General features: G+C 36.3%; 1 protein-coding gene across 5 annotated transcripts in view; it reads left to right on the top strand.

The window, feature by feature from the left end:
* The window catches only part of fat1a (FAT atypical cadherin 1a), a 210,782-nt gene that overhangs the window by 116,531 nt on the left and 78,593 nt on the right, over positions 1 to 15,658 (top strand). For all 5 annotated transcript variants that reach the window (XR_007935176.1, XM_051928502.1, XM_051928504.1 and 2 more), the window contains exons 5-6: positions 1,255 to 1,584; positions 2,214 to 2,424. Coding sequence is in view for 4 of the 5 variants with exons in the window: in XM_051928502.1 (XP_051784462.1) it covers positions 1,255 to 1,584; positions 2,214 to 2,424 (541 nt within the window). In the remaining variant the exon portion in view is untranslated. The remainder of the gene's footprint in view (positions 1 to 1,254; positions 1,585 to 2,213; positions 2,425 to 15,658) is intronic.

A 15,658-nucleotide genomic window follows, 5' to 3' on the forward strand; every position in this document is an offset into this window, starting at 1 on the left:
ATGGAATTTATTATTAATTCATATTTAAAATGTAGACATTGTCTAAGACTTGCTAGGCTAGTCACACTGCAATTTAAGGTTTCAAACCCTTACAAATGAGAAAAAAATTAAAATATAATAATAAAAAAAAAACAGCATGTGATGAAATTTAAGGAACTTTTGTTTTTTTATAATGTGGTATGGTACATGTTTGTACTGAGTGTGTGATTTAATTAAAAACTAACCTTGCCATTCATTAGCCTTTTATAATTAACACATCCCCGGAGTACACATATATATTCTAAATACCTAGGAACATAATGCTAGTTTAAATACAATTTTTAAGTATTCTCATTTTGATAGCAAGTGCAGTTTGACTTTAGAAGGTATCTAGTCAGATGTTTCTGTTTGATTGGCCTGGTTTTCAAATTAGTTTTGTAAAGGTAATCAATTACATAACTTTTGTGGAACCAATATAATCAAAATGGTGAAGTAATAAAATATTTTTAAGATTTTCATTGAGATCATTGTTAAAGATTTTATCAAGACACTGAAAGGAATACTCCACCCAAAATGTGTATTTTTTGTGTATGCTGTTTACCCCATGTACGTTGTACTTTTGTCAGAGAAAATTTTTAAATCTCATGTTTTCTTCTTTTTTCTCAGCCATCACAACAAAGTACATGGGGGAAGTAAAATGTAATAAAGTTTTTTGGTGGGGTTTTCCCTTAATAACAATTTAGCCATATTTAGTCACACCAACCATTCTGTCTTAATTTTATACAGGATTTTTAACTGAATGCACCATCCTAAAATCCTCAGTAAAACAAATAAGATAAGTGTGCAGTTTCTAATATTCAAAAAATTAATTCAGTAAAAAATGAAAAAATGATTAAAAATATACAGTGTTACCGGATGGATATCCAGGTGGAGCTAAGAAATACTAGAAAAATATTAATACAAAAGAAAATCATACAAAAAAACAGATACATTTTTGTGACCTTTTACACATAACAGTCCAGTAGCGTCATGACTATAACAGTAATTAATGGAGACTGCTAAAATTGGTACATAAAAGAACAGAAATTGCAAGTCAAAGAAAAGAAATGGCTTTTCAGTCTAGATTTGACTCACGTTATTAAGAGTACTATGTTTAATGTAAGTAAATGGCCTTTATTAGAAAATTTTCAACTGTGAAAATCTGATATTATACTAAATAAAGTGATTGCCTCAAATTTGTCAGTTGAATATTATGTAACTTTTTTTTTTTGTCAGATTACAGTCACAGACAACGGTGAACTTCCAAAATCAACAGTTATTCGAGTTGTGGTGAAAGTTTTGGATGAAAATGATAATAAGCCAAATTTTTTGGAAAAAATCTATAAAATTAAGCTTCCTGAGCGTGAAAAACCTGAGCGAGAACGCTCAGTAAAGAGGGAACCTATTTACAGAGTGATTGCTACTGATAAGGATGAAGGACCTAATGCTGAAATATCTTACAGTATTGAGGAAGGTGATGAGCATGGGAAATTCTTTATTGAGCCAAAAACTGGAGTGGTTTCTTCCAAAAAGTTTTCCGCAGCTGGGGAATACGATATTCTTACAGTAAGGATTTTTGAAGTTTAGCTATTACATATTTTGGACTTTTGTGAAACCGTTAAATGAGTACAGATATTTAATTATAATTATTTGACTTATTTAATTTCTACTGATATATTGTGTACAGAACAGATATGTTAAAACATACAGAAAATCATAAATGGTTCTTTGAAAGTGCACAATAAAATGTTCAGTTTGCATGAAAATTGTATTTGTAAATGAAACAAATGCTTTACAGTGGAAAAAATGCTTTGCTAATAAACATTTAATGTTTTTATGAGGTTTGTGTAAAGATTAATACTTATTATAAAATATAAGCAAAAAACTAAATAATAAATGCACTGTCCTTTTGAGTACATATCTCATCAAATTTTAGCAATCCTTTTTAGAGGATTTTAAAAAAATGTTTATGCTGTTAAAATTCATCCATTTTGAATAGATATTTAAATTTGTTTCAAGTTGGTTTTAGGATCTTGGATGCAGTATTACTGTAGAGAGCAGTAAATTTATTACTTTTCTGTCTGGGTGTTTTTACACAAAGAAATTACTGATTTTTTATGACTAATATTTTTTTTAGAATTGTATTTGTGGATATAGAAGTATAGACATACAGTAACCAAAAATGTATCTTTTAGATCAAAGCAGTGGACAATGGACGACCTCAGAAGTCTTCCAGCACTCGATTACACATTGAGTGGATAGCAAAGCCTAAGCCATCTACCAAGCTTCTTGCCTTTGATGAACCATTTTTCTCTTTCTCTGTGATGGAGAGTGATCCAGTTGCTCATATGGTGGGAGTCATAACCACAGAACCTATTGACAGTCCTTTATGGTTTGACATCACTGGTGAGAAGGCAGTATTATTCTAAGTTACATTTCTAAATAAAATGTTAATGTTGGCCCACTGTGCAGTTAATTTAATTGTTTTTGCTTTCTGCTCTCTAATGGCTAGTGTAACTTTAATTATGCTTTCATTGCACGTGTAGATGTTACCATTACTTTTATGAATAATCTTTCTTTTCTGCTTATCTGTTTCTCCTGTTTCTGCTTCTAACCAGCATCCCTGTGACTGACACATTTTTCTGTATTTTCTATTCTACCTGCCTTATCTTTCTTTTGGAATGTTTTTGGATTTGCAAGGAGGCAAACAAGCTAAGGAAGTGTTTTACATCATTCAGATGGCTTGTGACCTGAACTGTACAGCAGAAGGTATCTGCTGAGATCTCATAATGTACTTTGGACAGTACAGTACATCATTAGATCTGAGTGTTTTAATTGTACTTGTTATATTAAAAAAAAACAGTCATTAATGTTCACAGGAAAAAAGTCTTATGAGCAATTCTTACTGCTGGTAAAAGAAAAATAGAGCTTGTATTAGGATCTCAAATGTGGGTGAGTCTTTTTTGACACTCTAATGGAGATTTAGCAGGAGAGACATACATTTTTAGAGGTCACAATTTAGAATTTAATTGCCTAATGAAAACTGAAACCTCAGAGATGGCTCTATTTTTCTTTTTCTTTCATCTCAAACTATCAAGCAGTCAAAACATTAACAGCTGTAGACCAGTTTTATCTGGTTTATTTTCTACTACCAGCTTCACTTTGATCATGGCAAATAATTAATGGTGTGCTTTGCTATTTGTTTGAACAAAGTCTGTTTTTTTTTTCAAGAAAGAATAAAGGTAAGAATTGTAGACAGAACAAAATCTATAGAAACCAGGTCAACATAAAGAAATATTCAGTCATATTCAGTATTCATTAACTTCTAAAAAATTTAGAAACTTTACATTTTGTTTTAAATGTAGTCCACATTTTCAGGAAATACATTTGATGGTATATGTAGCACACCAAGCTAGACTTCAGTGAAGACACATTATATTAAACATGGTGTTGTGATTATGATTTTAATTTAATATATGTTTTATTTATTCAGTAGTCATGCAAAGTCCATGGTAATTGTGTCATGGCATGTCTTATAACTTTTTTTAATCAGGGCCACTTATTAACATGAGGAATGACAGCTGGTGTATTTGTTGAATAACAGATTTGTACTACACCCAGCACAGAACATTTGTTTCCTTGACTCAAACCTGTGACTTCATATTTCCTAGTTGCTGAGGTATAAGATAAAAATATTTCAACGATTTAGCTGAGAACAGGCCATTTAGTCCAACAAAGCTTCCCAGTCCAATTCACTTAATTCTTTCAAAATTACTTTTATGTCTAGTTTTGAAGGTCCCTAAAGTCCTACTATCAACCATACTACTTGGTAACTCATTCTATGAATTTATGGTTCTCTGTGAAGGAAACCGTCCTAATGTTTGTACAAAGTTTACTCTTAACAAGTTTCCAACAGTGTCCTGTTTTCTTGTTGAACTCATTAAACAGTCTCAATAGACTGTACTCATTTCTTTCATAATTTTGAACACTTCAGTCATGTCACCTATTAATCTCCGTTTGCTGAAACTGTAAAGCCTGACCTGTTTTACTCTTTCCTCATAATTTATCCCTTGCAGTCCTATTCACTCTCTCTTGAGTTTTTCTAGCGCTTTTATGTTTTTTTTTTGTAGCCTGGAGAAGAAACCTGCACATAGTGCTCCAGGAGAGGCGTTACCATTGCACTATAAAGCTTTAGCATAACCTTCTTGGACTTGCACATCATGCTATATCTTGCACTCTATACATCATGCTGTATAACCTAACATTCTGTTAGCGTTTTTAAGGGCTTCAGAACACTGTGTGGAAGTTGAAAGTGAAGAGTCCACTTCTAAATCCTTATCATAAGGTGTACTTTTAATTTCCAGACCTCCCATTGTTTATTCAAATCTCAAATTCCTCCCACAGTCCAAAGACATGCAGGTTAGGTGGATTGGCGATTCTAAATTGGTGTGGGTTGGCACCCTGCCTGGGATTGGTTCCTGCCTTGTGCCCTGTGTTGGCTGGGATTGGCTCCAGCAGACCCCCGTGACCCTGTGTTCAGATTCAGCGGGTCGGAAAATGGATAGATATTCCCTTTACATAGTAGCAGTTAAAATATTTCTCGTAAATCTCAACTTAAACATTAATATAATCAAATCAAATATAAAACCTAAACTATTTGCCACTGCCAGAGCATTAACGTTTTATCTAGTTTTGTTATAGAAAAACAAGTTACCCTCAGAGTCCAGTGCCACGATCATAACATTATGGCACCTTCCGAGGAACAGCAAGTTGGCATTTCTAAATGTGTTTTCTTTTTTATCTGAACAGATACCAGCAGAAACATTTTCTTTTATCAGGTAGCAGCATAAAGAATCCATGTTCAGTAGCAACTTTTTGAGCATTAATATTTTTTCCAAAAAACTCAGTTTTTTGAAAAACGCGCAAAGGAATGGTTTCACACATAAATCAAAATCAACATAAAACGTCTGTTGCTGCCTGTTTTGCCTGCTATCGGCGGCTGTTTGCAGCAGCAGCGGCTAGACGGCCAGCTGGAATGCATGGTGGGCTGGCTGTCTTTGCAGTTTCAGTGAGATGCAATATGGCTTGTACCTCCTGTCATCTTATTTGTCTGTCCTCCCAGGCGAACATTGCCATAGGTGCATCAGCTACACGAACGTGTTCAGCGCCACTATCAGCTGGAGACCGATCAGCTGATGCCGATACCTCACTTTCGTTTTCAATCTACATCTCCAGATCACTTCCATCAAATTCAGAGTCTAACAAATCCGATTCAGCGATAATACGAAAAAAGTTTTGCTTTGAGCATTCACTTTGGTATCTCTCCACATGCCATTTTAGAAGCTGTTTGCTCGTCGCTACTCATGCACGCGTAGGGAATCGAGGTCAAATGAACAAAGCCAACTTTCCTTCTAGCAAAAGTGTATCGAAAAGCGCTGTAACAAGAAGATCACTGAAGATCACAGATATATATTGTCACAAACTCCACACTTAGTCATAGCAAGGTTTGGGGCAGCCACCTGTATAATTGGTATCTTGGCTGCAAAGTCGAGAAATGAATACAGCACTGATGTGCACAAAACCGAGTCCAAAACAGAACTGAAGGAATAGGGGAAAGGTGGAGGCTTTTAAAGGGGAAGACAGGAAGTGAGATCAAAGGGGTTGGGCTCATGAAGGTCTTCAGCCATAGGCTCGAGCACGGACATGACATCACAGGGGCCGGAGCCAGCAAGGTCTTCTTCCATAGGATCGGTCCCGGAAGTGATGTCAAGAGGGCCAGGTGGAATCTCCCGTGAATGGTCTGCAGGAAAGGGAGAAAAAAAGTCAGTGCACTCTGCCACATCCCGGTTTGATTCAGAACTGCCCTTACTCAACAAGAGTAGACATTGCCAAGACAACCTGCTGAAGGTCAAACCAGAAAAAAAAACAGAATGGGGAAGAAAAGTGATTTAAGTGACTTTTAACTTGGCTTTATTGTTGGTACCAGATGGGCTGGTCTGAGTATTTCAGAAACTGCTGAACTGCTGATTTTCACTCACAACCATCTCTAGGGTTTACAGAAAATGGTCCGAAAAAGGGCAAATATTCAGTGAGCATCAGTTGTCTGGGCAAAAATGCCTTGTTGATGCCAGAGTTCAGAGGAAAATGGCCAAACTGATTCAAGCTGAGAGAAAGGCACCAGTAACTCAGGTAACCACTCGTTATAACCGAGGTATGCAGAAGAGTATCTCAGAATGCACAACACATCAAACTTAGAAGCAAATTGCCAACAGCAGCAGGAGACCACGCCAGTTGCCACTCCCATCAGCTTATAACAGGCAACTGTGGCTACAGTTTACATGGGCTCACCAAAATTGGACAATAGAAGATTGGAAAAACATTGCCTGGTCTGATGAGTCTTGATTTCTACTGTGACATTCAGATGGTAGGGACAGAATTTGGCATCAACAACATGAAAGCATCAATCCATCCTGCCTTGTATGAACAGTTTAGGCTGCTGGCGGTTGGGTAATGGTTTGGGGGATATTTTCTTAGCACACTTTGGCCTCCTTAGTACCAATTGAGCATCGTTTAAGTCCCACAGTCTACCTGAGTATTGTTGCTGACTGTGCCCATCTTTTTATCATCGAAGTGTACCCATCTTCTTAGGGCTACTTCCAGAGCGATAGCATGCTATGTCACAAAGCTCAGCTCATCTCTAACTAGTTTTTTGAACAAAACAATTAGTTCACTGTACTCAAATATTTGGCCACTGTCACCAGGTCTCAGTCTAACGGAGCATCTTTGTGGTGGATTGGAAGATTTGCATCGTGGATGTGCAACTACATACTGTTACCACCACCACTGTGGGACACCAATCCTAACGTCATCTGATTCTGAAATGGTTCCTCACACCCTCACCATATTCTTCCTGTGTTTTAGCCAATTCTGGTCCCATTTACATACTATACCCTGAAATCCCACCTGGTTTAGTTTGATATCCAACCTCTCATGTGGGACCTTATCAATTACTTCCAGAAAGTCAAGATAAATAACATATGCTTCACTCTGACCGTATCCTTTTGTTGCTTCCTCATAGAATTCCGACATGTTAGTAAAGTACGACCTCCCTTGTCTGAATCTATACTGACTTTTCAGTAGATCTGCTATTCTTGCCATGTATTGCTCAATCTTATCCGTAAAAATTCCTTCCATTATTTTACCTGGTTCTGCCTGATCACGCTTCTTATATAAAATGGGATAATATTTGCCATTTTAAAGTTTGGAATTTCCCCAGTGCGCAGTGACTTTCTAAAAATATCCATCAAGGATTTATATATGTTCTTGCTAACCTCCTTAAGAATTCAAAGATAAATATTATCTGGTACTGGTGACTTGATTTCAGCCTATTTAATCTAAGCAGTACTTCTCTCTCTACAATTTTCAAATCCCTCAGTACCTCCTTAGTAGTTCCTTTTGGTGCAGGCAGTTTATTCACCTCCGAAAAATACCAGTTTAAAGCATTCACTGTTTCACTGCTTCTATATTTTAACTTCACCTTACAATGCCTGATTCACTTTACCTCCACCTTGACTATCCTTTTTCTACTAAAATACTGAAAGAATGTCTTATGATTATCTTTTGCCTTATGTGCAATGTTCCTCCATAACTGCCTTTTAGCTTCTCTAATAGCCATCTTAATGGTTGCTCTCATACTTTCATACACCCTACAAATAGCATTAGAGTTATTAGTCTTGTATGCCTTATACAACTTTTTTTTTTTCCTTTGCAGCTTCTTTTTAATATGCTTACTTATCTATTGTGGATTTTTTAAAAATTACTTACTAATTGCAATTTTTGAGATGTGCCTGTCCTGCATTACATGTAAAATATTTTTAAACCCTTTTCAATCGCTCCTCAGCTGTTTCTGCACATAAAAGCTTATCACAGTTCATCCCACCTTATGCTTTGCTGGATCTGTTCAAAATTTGCTATACCAAAGTTAAGCCTAACAGTTTTAGTCTTTCCATTGGCTGTCTTCTAAAACATAAAAAATTTTTGGGGTCCCTTAACCCTAATTTTTGAATTGCCTCTACGCCCTCAATTCTGTCCTAGTTATTGCAAAATGCTAAATCTAGGCAAGTTCTGCTTCTGCTTTTGTACTCCACTATTTACAAAGTTAGTCCAGTTAATATTCAGGTGGGATTATAGTGGGACTATGATATAAGTTATAAATTGAATTTTTAATATCACTTAAAGATGTGCATGCTTTCCAGATTATTCCAGATGTCCTCACTAAGATGTGGCTCATCATCCAGTTAAAGAATACTTGCATTTAAATTATGCTTTACATAAATGGAAACACCTGTCTTTTTCTGTTTTGTTTATTCTTCCCAAAATTGTGTACCCATCTATATAATACTAATCCCAACCTTTGCTATTTAGGCAGGTTTCTGTTATTGTTCTGTTATTATTCTATTATTGCTATAATATAATTACGCTCAGCTGCATACAACTCCAAATCACTTGTTTTATTTTGGACTTTGCTAGCATTAAGGCAAGCTATTTTAATGCATTACTTATTGTACTTTTGCACTTAAAATTTGGGATAGAATTTATGTTACTCTGCGTATTATTTTTTACACCATTGTTAATCTTATCATGTATAGTTCTAAACTTAGCCTGTCCTCAACTCCGTCCCTACTTTCCCTAGTTTAAACCCTTGACCAATCTACTCATATACCTCCCGGTTCAAATGTAACCCTTCACGGTGGAACAGGTCCCATTTTTTCCAAAAGGAGTCCCAATGCCCTGTAAACTAATACCCTTGTATGCTACACCAAGGTTTGAGCCACACATTAACCCTTTTTATCTCCTCAGTCTTACCTGGACTGGCATATGGCACATGTAGAACATCAGAAAAGACTACCTTGTCAGTTCTGCTCCTCAGCCTGGCACCCAACTCTTTAAATCTGGATTGTAAAACTGATAGACTACCCTTATGCATGTTATTTGTTCCAACATCAACAATGACTCTCTGTATCTATTCCCACTCTGGCCAAGAGCCTATCAACCCTTCCGGGAAGGTCTCACACCTATACAGATGGAAGGCATCACACTGTGCGAGTCTCTCTGCCTCTGCAGCAAACCTGGACTAAGATCACCCTAATGATTTAGTCCCCTACTATCACCAACTCATCAAACCTCGAAGCAGTATACCTTTTGGAGCTCCTCATACCTACCTAACACCTCAGAATCTTCAGGGGCACTGTCCAGCTCTGCAAGGACATGAGAACAGTTTGATATTTCCAGTTCTCTGGATGGTACCTCCGCACAGTGTGCCCCCTTTGCCTTATAATTGTGATCCACCTGTCTCTATCTGTCTGGTCTATAGTCTCCTCCTGTGCCACTTTAGAGGTGCGCACTATCTCTCTAAAGGACACCTGGGCCAGGTCAGCCAATTCTGTACTACAGTACAGGCCAGCCAATGCCTCCTCCTGTTTAACAATCCTGAGCACGAGGTGCTGAATTATTGGACATCTTGTGCAGATGTAGCCTTCATGGAGGACTGACTCCTCCAAGGCAACAGGATTTGCAGTCCACTGGCCCCATTTTTAAAATTTGTCTTTGCATTATTAAACTGCTCAACTCTTTTTATTAAATTTAAATGATCTAACTTATTACAATTCTTAAATTAACTGAGTAAAGAACTACTGCAGTTATTTACTCCTTCTGGCCCCTCAACCTCCTGTAATACTCTTCCCCTTGACTGCCTGCTGTATGTCTTTCTTTGAAGTTATTAAACTCTACTTTTTTTGTCTGTTTTTTTTAACTCTGTGCCCACTTATCAGTTCCTTATTTTGAAGCTCTCTATTTACCGCATATATATTCCTCCCTATTAATGAACCCTTATGGTGTCACCCTCATAATTGGGCTGGCTTTCCAGACCAGTAAGAACTTTTCAGTCAAGTAAAATGTTTTACACTCTACTTTCTTCTTACTGAGACAAATCTCTTACTGGTATCAGCCATTAGTTATTTCCTTAATCACTTATCACAATCTGCTTGTGCCTGATCAGTACTATCTCAGTAGATGCCTACTGATGTATCATGGAGTCCCTCTCATGTCATGGAGATTTTATATCATGGCTAGATGGAAAAACATGTCTTGGGCAACCCAACCCATAATGGGTATCATGCACACCTGAATGAGTTTCCTATTTGAATAATATGTTAAAAATATTACAAATAAATGAAAATGTGTGTCAGTGGCAGCAATAATTTTAAAGCTTAACAGTTTACAAGTATATCAAAGAACACTTGCTTTCTGTCTCAATTCAATATTATGGGGACCAGAGCTGCCGCCTTCTTCTTTCAGCTGCTCCTGTTAGCCTATATCAGCAGTATTATGTGCAAGGCAGAAAGCTATTACCATTTATGACACACACATGCATTTCCATACTGCACCAATAATAATCGCTTAACATACTCATATCTGAGATGTGTGAAGAGAACTGGAGTACGTAGAGGAAAAACACACAAAGTCTTTGGGGATAAGGTGCAGACTAGGATTCATACCTTGTCACATGTAGCTGTGAGGCAGCAGTGCTAGAGATTGTGTCAAAAATATTGATAGTACAGTAAAATCTTCATATCTGAAGATAACTGAAGTCACCTGAAAATTGCCAATGATGAATTTATAAAGATTAGAGATCAGCAGAGGGTTTTTGTTAGGCAGAAGTTGGAAAGAAGAGAAAGGTCATTTGCCAGGTCAAGATTTGTTACATTAGGGGATCCTGGACACAAATCACTGCCCTCTCTTATTTTATTTATTTATTTAAGTTTACAGAAAGTTTTAATTCAGCTTCAGTAGCATTTATAAAATGTACATCCCTGGCAAAAAATTAATGTCAATATCTGTTTATCAATCAGACATAATTAGCAAGATATTACAGCATCTCCATTGACCATGTGCTTTATTTGCTGATATAACATGTGACACAAAAGTACAGAGCAAATAATAGAATTGTAATCTAATTGTATGCAATGTCAAATGCAGTCTCTTTCCACCTTAAGAACAACAGTTTACATGATAGCACATCAAATCAAAAATATTTCTTCCCAAATGTTGCACAAATGTTCAGGAAACCACTAGAAATTACTATTTAAAACCCATTTATACTTATCATCATTCTTTTGGGCATTAGACATTTACAAAGGAAAAGTAAAAATTATGATCCACAACCTTGAAATAAGACACAAAATGGGCTTATATATATGGTATTAAGATTTATCAGTAACAAAATAATATTTTTCAAATAGGACAGCAATCAATTTATTACATACGCAACCTAACATGGCAGGAAAGCACATGATGTTGCTTTTTATCTGTTGTAAACACCTAGGTATGCTGTGTTTCTGATATACAGTTTTTTGAGAGGGAATGACCAAGCCCACTGAGTTAGGAAATTAATTTTATAAAAATATATTTAAAACTTATGAGTAATTAAATCTGAACCCTGCCTGAGCCTCAAGTTATATGTGAAAACAAACCCAAACCCCACCCCAAACCCAATGCTTTGTCAGACTCACACAGCAATTCTACATGTTCTACAATTCTACAAGTAATGGACCTACTACCTGTTTATTTTAAAAAGCAGAGAAAAAGAATTAAAAAAGCAACAATAAGCAAAGTAAGCTACCATTCCAATGAAGGTCATGTTATAAAACTTGGAAATGTCATGGTGTGAGGATACGCAGATTTTTTTTCAGAATGACACATCAAGGTTTAAGGGGGCCTATTTACATTTACCTGTTCAAAGTTTGCAAACTGTTGAACTCATTGTGTTATTGTCTGAATAGTAACAGGAGACCCTTTCTAAATACTGAAGCAGAAACATCAAGAGATGGGAAAAACTTAGAAATGAATTGGTTGAAAATTTTTCATCTTTTAACTTGATTTGATGGTAGTCATCTACATTAGTGCACAAAAAGTATCCATAAAGAAATGGCATCAGTTTGTATACATCTAGGAAATATTTCAAGATTTTTTAAAGACTCTATAACCGAGGATACTGTAAAAATGCAATTAAGTAACTATACACTATTATACAAAAATTTATACAAAAATTTTTAACTCTTTGAGTTTCAAGAATTCCACATATTGTTAAATTAAATTAATTGGTGGTTTTAGTGTACTTCTCTGAATTTTAAATTACTGATTACTTTTAATAACTCTTTTTAAATTTAAATTTAATCTCTAAATAATGTTGTTACTGATATGATTGTAATAACTGAAAAAGATGTTAGTGAAATGTTGTTATTCTCTAGATACTTATGACACTAACAGAATTTCCATTTATGTTTAAAATGCTGTAATTCCCTATTATGTTTTCATTTTGGAGGGGACATACAGTATGAATAACCAAGAGCCAAACTGCAAAAATGGGGGAAACACTTGAGGAATCAATGATTATCTTCTGAAAATTATAGGTGGTTTGCTTCAGACTGGAAAACAAAATAGTTTATATTGTTCAAGTCCAAATGGACAGTGAGTATAAAGTAAAGCATAAAGTAACATTCACAGTCATTTATTTTCAGTATCTTACAAATATTTTAGCTTTATGGCTAAATTTGTTAAAATTAAAATGCCCTTCATTTAAAAAATAAAAAACAGGGCTTTTTTCCATATAGCTAATTAAAATATAACATTTTCAAATGCATCTGTGTAATATTTGATTTTTCTCCTAGTAATAAAAGATGAAACTTTTAATGTAATTCTTGATGATGGTTTTGAGAATTTGTAATCTAAGTAATTGTATTGATGTAAAGTTTGCTTGTTGTTTTTTGAGGGAACTTAGAAGTGATAACCGAATACTGCCAGTATCGTCCAAGTTCAGTTTTGTAGAAATATTTTCACAATGCAGCACAGGAAAGTAGTTATTTTAACACTTGATGTTCTTATTTCCTGAATGATCACTTAGTTCATTAAATTATCAATTTTACATTTCACAATCCTAGTAATTAATTAAAACAATCAATAACACACCCCCAAAGGGATGCCAAATAAAATGTAGGTTTCACTTTTCCGGCCAGGATGCGGAAATATTAATTGTACAAATCTCTACATGAAAGAGGTTCAAAAATTGACAAAAGTCTGTATTAACACTTTGACTTTCTCTCTTGTGGTTTGACGTAGCGATAGATTTACCTTCACAAATACCCCACAAACTAATACAATGTATTAATAATCTATACTAATAAAAGGCAAAGCCCTCACTGACTCACTCATCACTAATACTCCAACTTTCCGTGTAGGTAGAAGGCTGAAATTTGGCAGGCTCATTCCTTGCAGCTTACCTACAAAAGTTAAGCAGGTTTCGTTTTGAAATTCTACACGTAACAGTCATAACAGTCGACAACGTCCACCATGTTAAACTTTCTTATTTATGGCCCCATCTTCACGAAATTTGGTAGGCGGCTTCCCTGCGCTAACCGAAATTTCGGTGGTATGACGCCACTGTCGGCCGCCATATTGAACTTTCCAACGGTCTTTGTTAGTTATGGGCCCATCTTCAAGAAATTTGGCACGCAGGTTCCCAACGCTAACTGAATCCTACTTACGTACATATATACGTCAATAGCCTGCAGCTCGGTCGCAGTGTGAGGCGGCGTTGGGTCTCCCATCCCCACGCCTCCCACGTAGTTGGCTGCCTGCCTATATAAGGCCGTCCATCGCTCCGGTCTCTTCATTCCCTTTCTTGCTTCGCCACGGTATTCACATCTCCCTGCTGATAACTGCAGCCTTTTTATTTAATCCATGGTTTCTCCACTGTTTTATTGTTCGTTTATTACAATTATAGTTATTGTGTAGGTATTTTAGACTTAGTTTACATTGTTCAGGTACCCATTTCCTTTATCGTTCTAACTGTACCCCCATTAACATGTCTATCGAGGTGATCACCATCGATCAAAGAACTGTCACTTACCGAGTGGTTTCCATGCCCGGAGATGGCGACTGCCTTTTCCATTCTCTGTGTTACATATTGCACGGCCAAATCAGGCTCACTCTTTATATCCGGAGGAACATTGTATCTTGTATTGAATGACTGGTGCAGGTTCAAGGTGTGGACTGATGACGGTACAGGAGATAATTATACTACACAGGAGCCCTTCACCTATGGTTCTGCATGTGAGTTGATGGCTGCCTCTGAATTGTTCGGTTGTTGCTGTCAAGTGTACCGAAATGGCCAAATATTTTACACCTTTGGACAACTGCCAATGCCTCTTAAACATCTTAGATTCACAGGTGACGATTTGAGTAGTGGACACTTTGATGTTTATGAATGTTTAAACTCTCAAAAGCTGGATGCAAAGTTATCGATGAAACCCATTTGGATTCAAACGCCTCCAATTTCCAGTAAGGCTCTGCTTCACAATGACAATTAATAAGTCTCAGGGACAGACCCTACAAAAGGTTGGCATTGATTTGAGGCAAGATTGCTTTTCACATGGCCAACTATACGTTGCATGCTCAAGAGTAAGCTCAGCGCACAGCTTGGTCATATTACAACCGGGGGACCGAACTGACAACGTGGTATACAAAGAGATCCTTAACAAATAATTATTTGTATATTTTCCCTCAGTTTAAAAAGGTTTACTTTTCTTCCTAATAAAAATTTTAAAGCAGTACTTCGCCGCTGCGAAGTGTGGGTATTTTGCTATTTGGATATATGCAAGTATGTGTATATATAGGTAGATATGTATATTGAGATATATATATATATATAGATGAAAGACAATACCAAACAAAATAAAATAAAACATACAATTATTTTCTCTCTTACAGAGAAAGGCTCATACCATATGAATATTGATCTTTCAGTTCATGTGGTTAAGATGGATACATTCTTTTGCTAGTTATGAAGCTTCTGTTACCTACAAGTGGTGTTCATTTACTCACACCCAGTCCTTGCACTGGCTTACCTCACCCCACGAAGACTTTCTGTATCTGCATGGGTATGAGTTGGTGGTCTGAACTGTCCTTACTTTTTTTTGGGACGGAACTTGAGATTGCCTTTCAGTTTCAGTTACACCAATACTACAGTACATTAACTGCCTTTGTCCTAACTAAATTAAGATTATTATCAAAGTGAATGTACTTATAGCTCCGATCCAGACATGTGCATTTTCTTTTTTTGTTTTAGTAGCTTATGTCCTTGCTCACCTTGTTCAAACCTTCTAGTAATGGCCGGTAATGTAGTTTCTTTTGAGGTTCAAAACACTGTGTTGGTCCTCCAAAATCATGCCTTCTGAGCAACTGGTGATCAGTCAGTTGCCATATTCAGCAAGACAAATGCATGGCCTTTCATATACAGTCTTGCTCATCTTGTGCACTTATTATACCTCTGCAAGATTTGAACTAGTGGCACCCTTGCCTAAACTCTAATACAGACAAGTTTTGTACCCTTCCAGTCCAACAAAGTTGTCCTTTAGGGTTGAGGGAATGTTTCAGTCTCTGTTACAGCCACACCCTATAAGTTATAGGTACTGACTATAGACAGCCAAAGTTACGGCAAGGTGAAAGCTAAACATTTGATGGACCAAATGAGTTATGTTGTTTTAAAGGCAAGAGTGGAAGTCTTGCCATTGGTTTCCTGGGT

The sequence above is a fragment of the Erpetoichthys calabaricus genome, chromosome 5 (assembly GCF_900747795.2).
Source record: "Erpetoichthys calabaricus chromosome 5, fErpCal1.3, whole genome shotgun sequence".
In the NCBI taxonomy this organism is placed as follows: domain Eukaryota; kingdom Metazoa; phylum Chordata; class Cladistia; order Polypteriformes; family Polypteridae; genus Erpetoichthys; species Erpetoichthys calabaricus.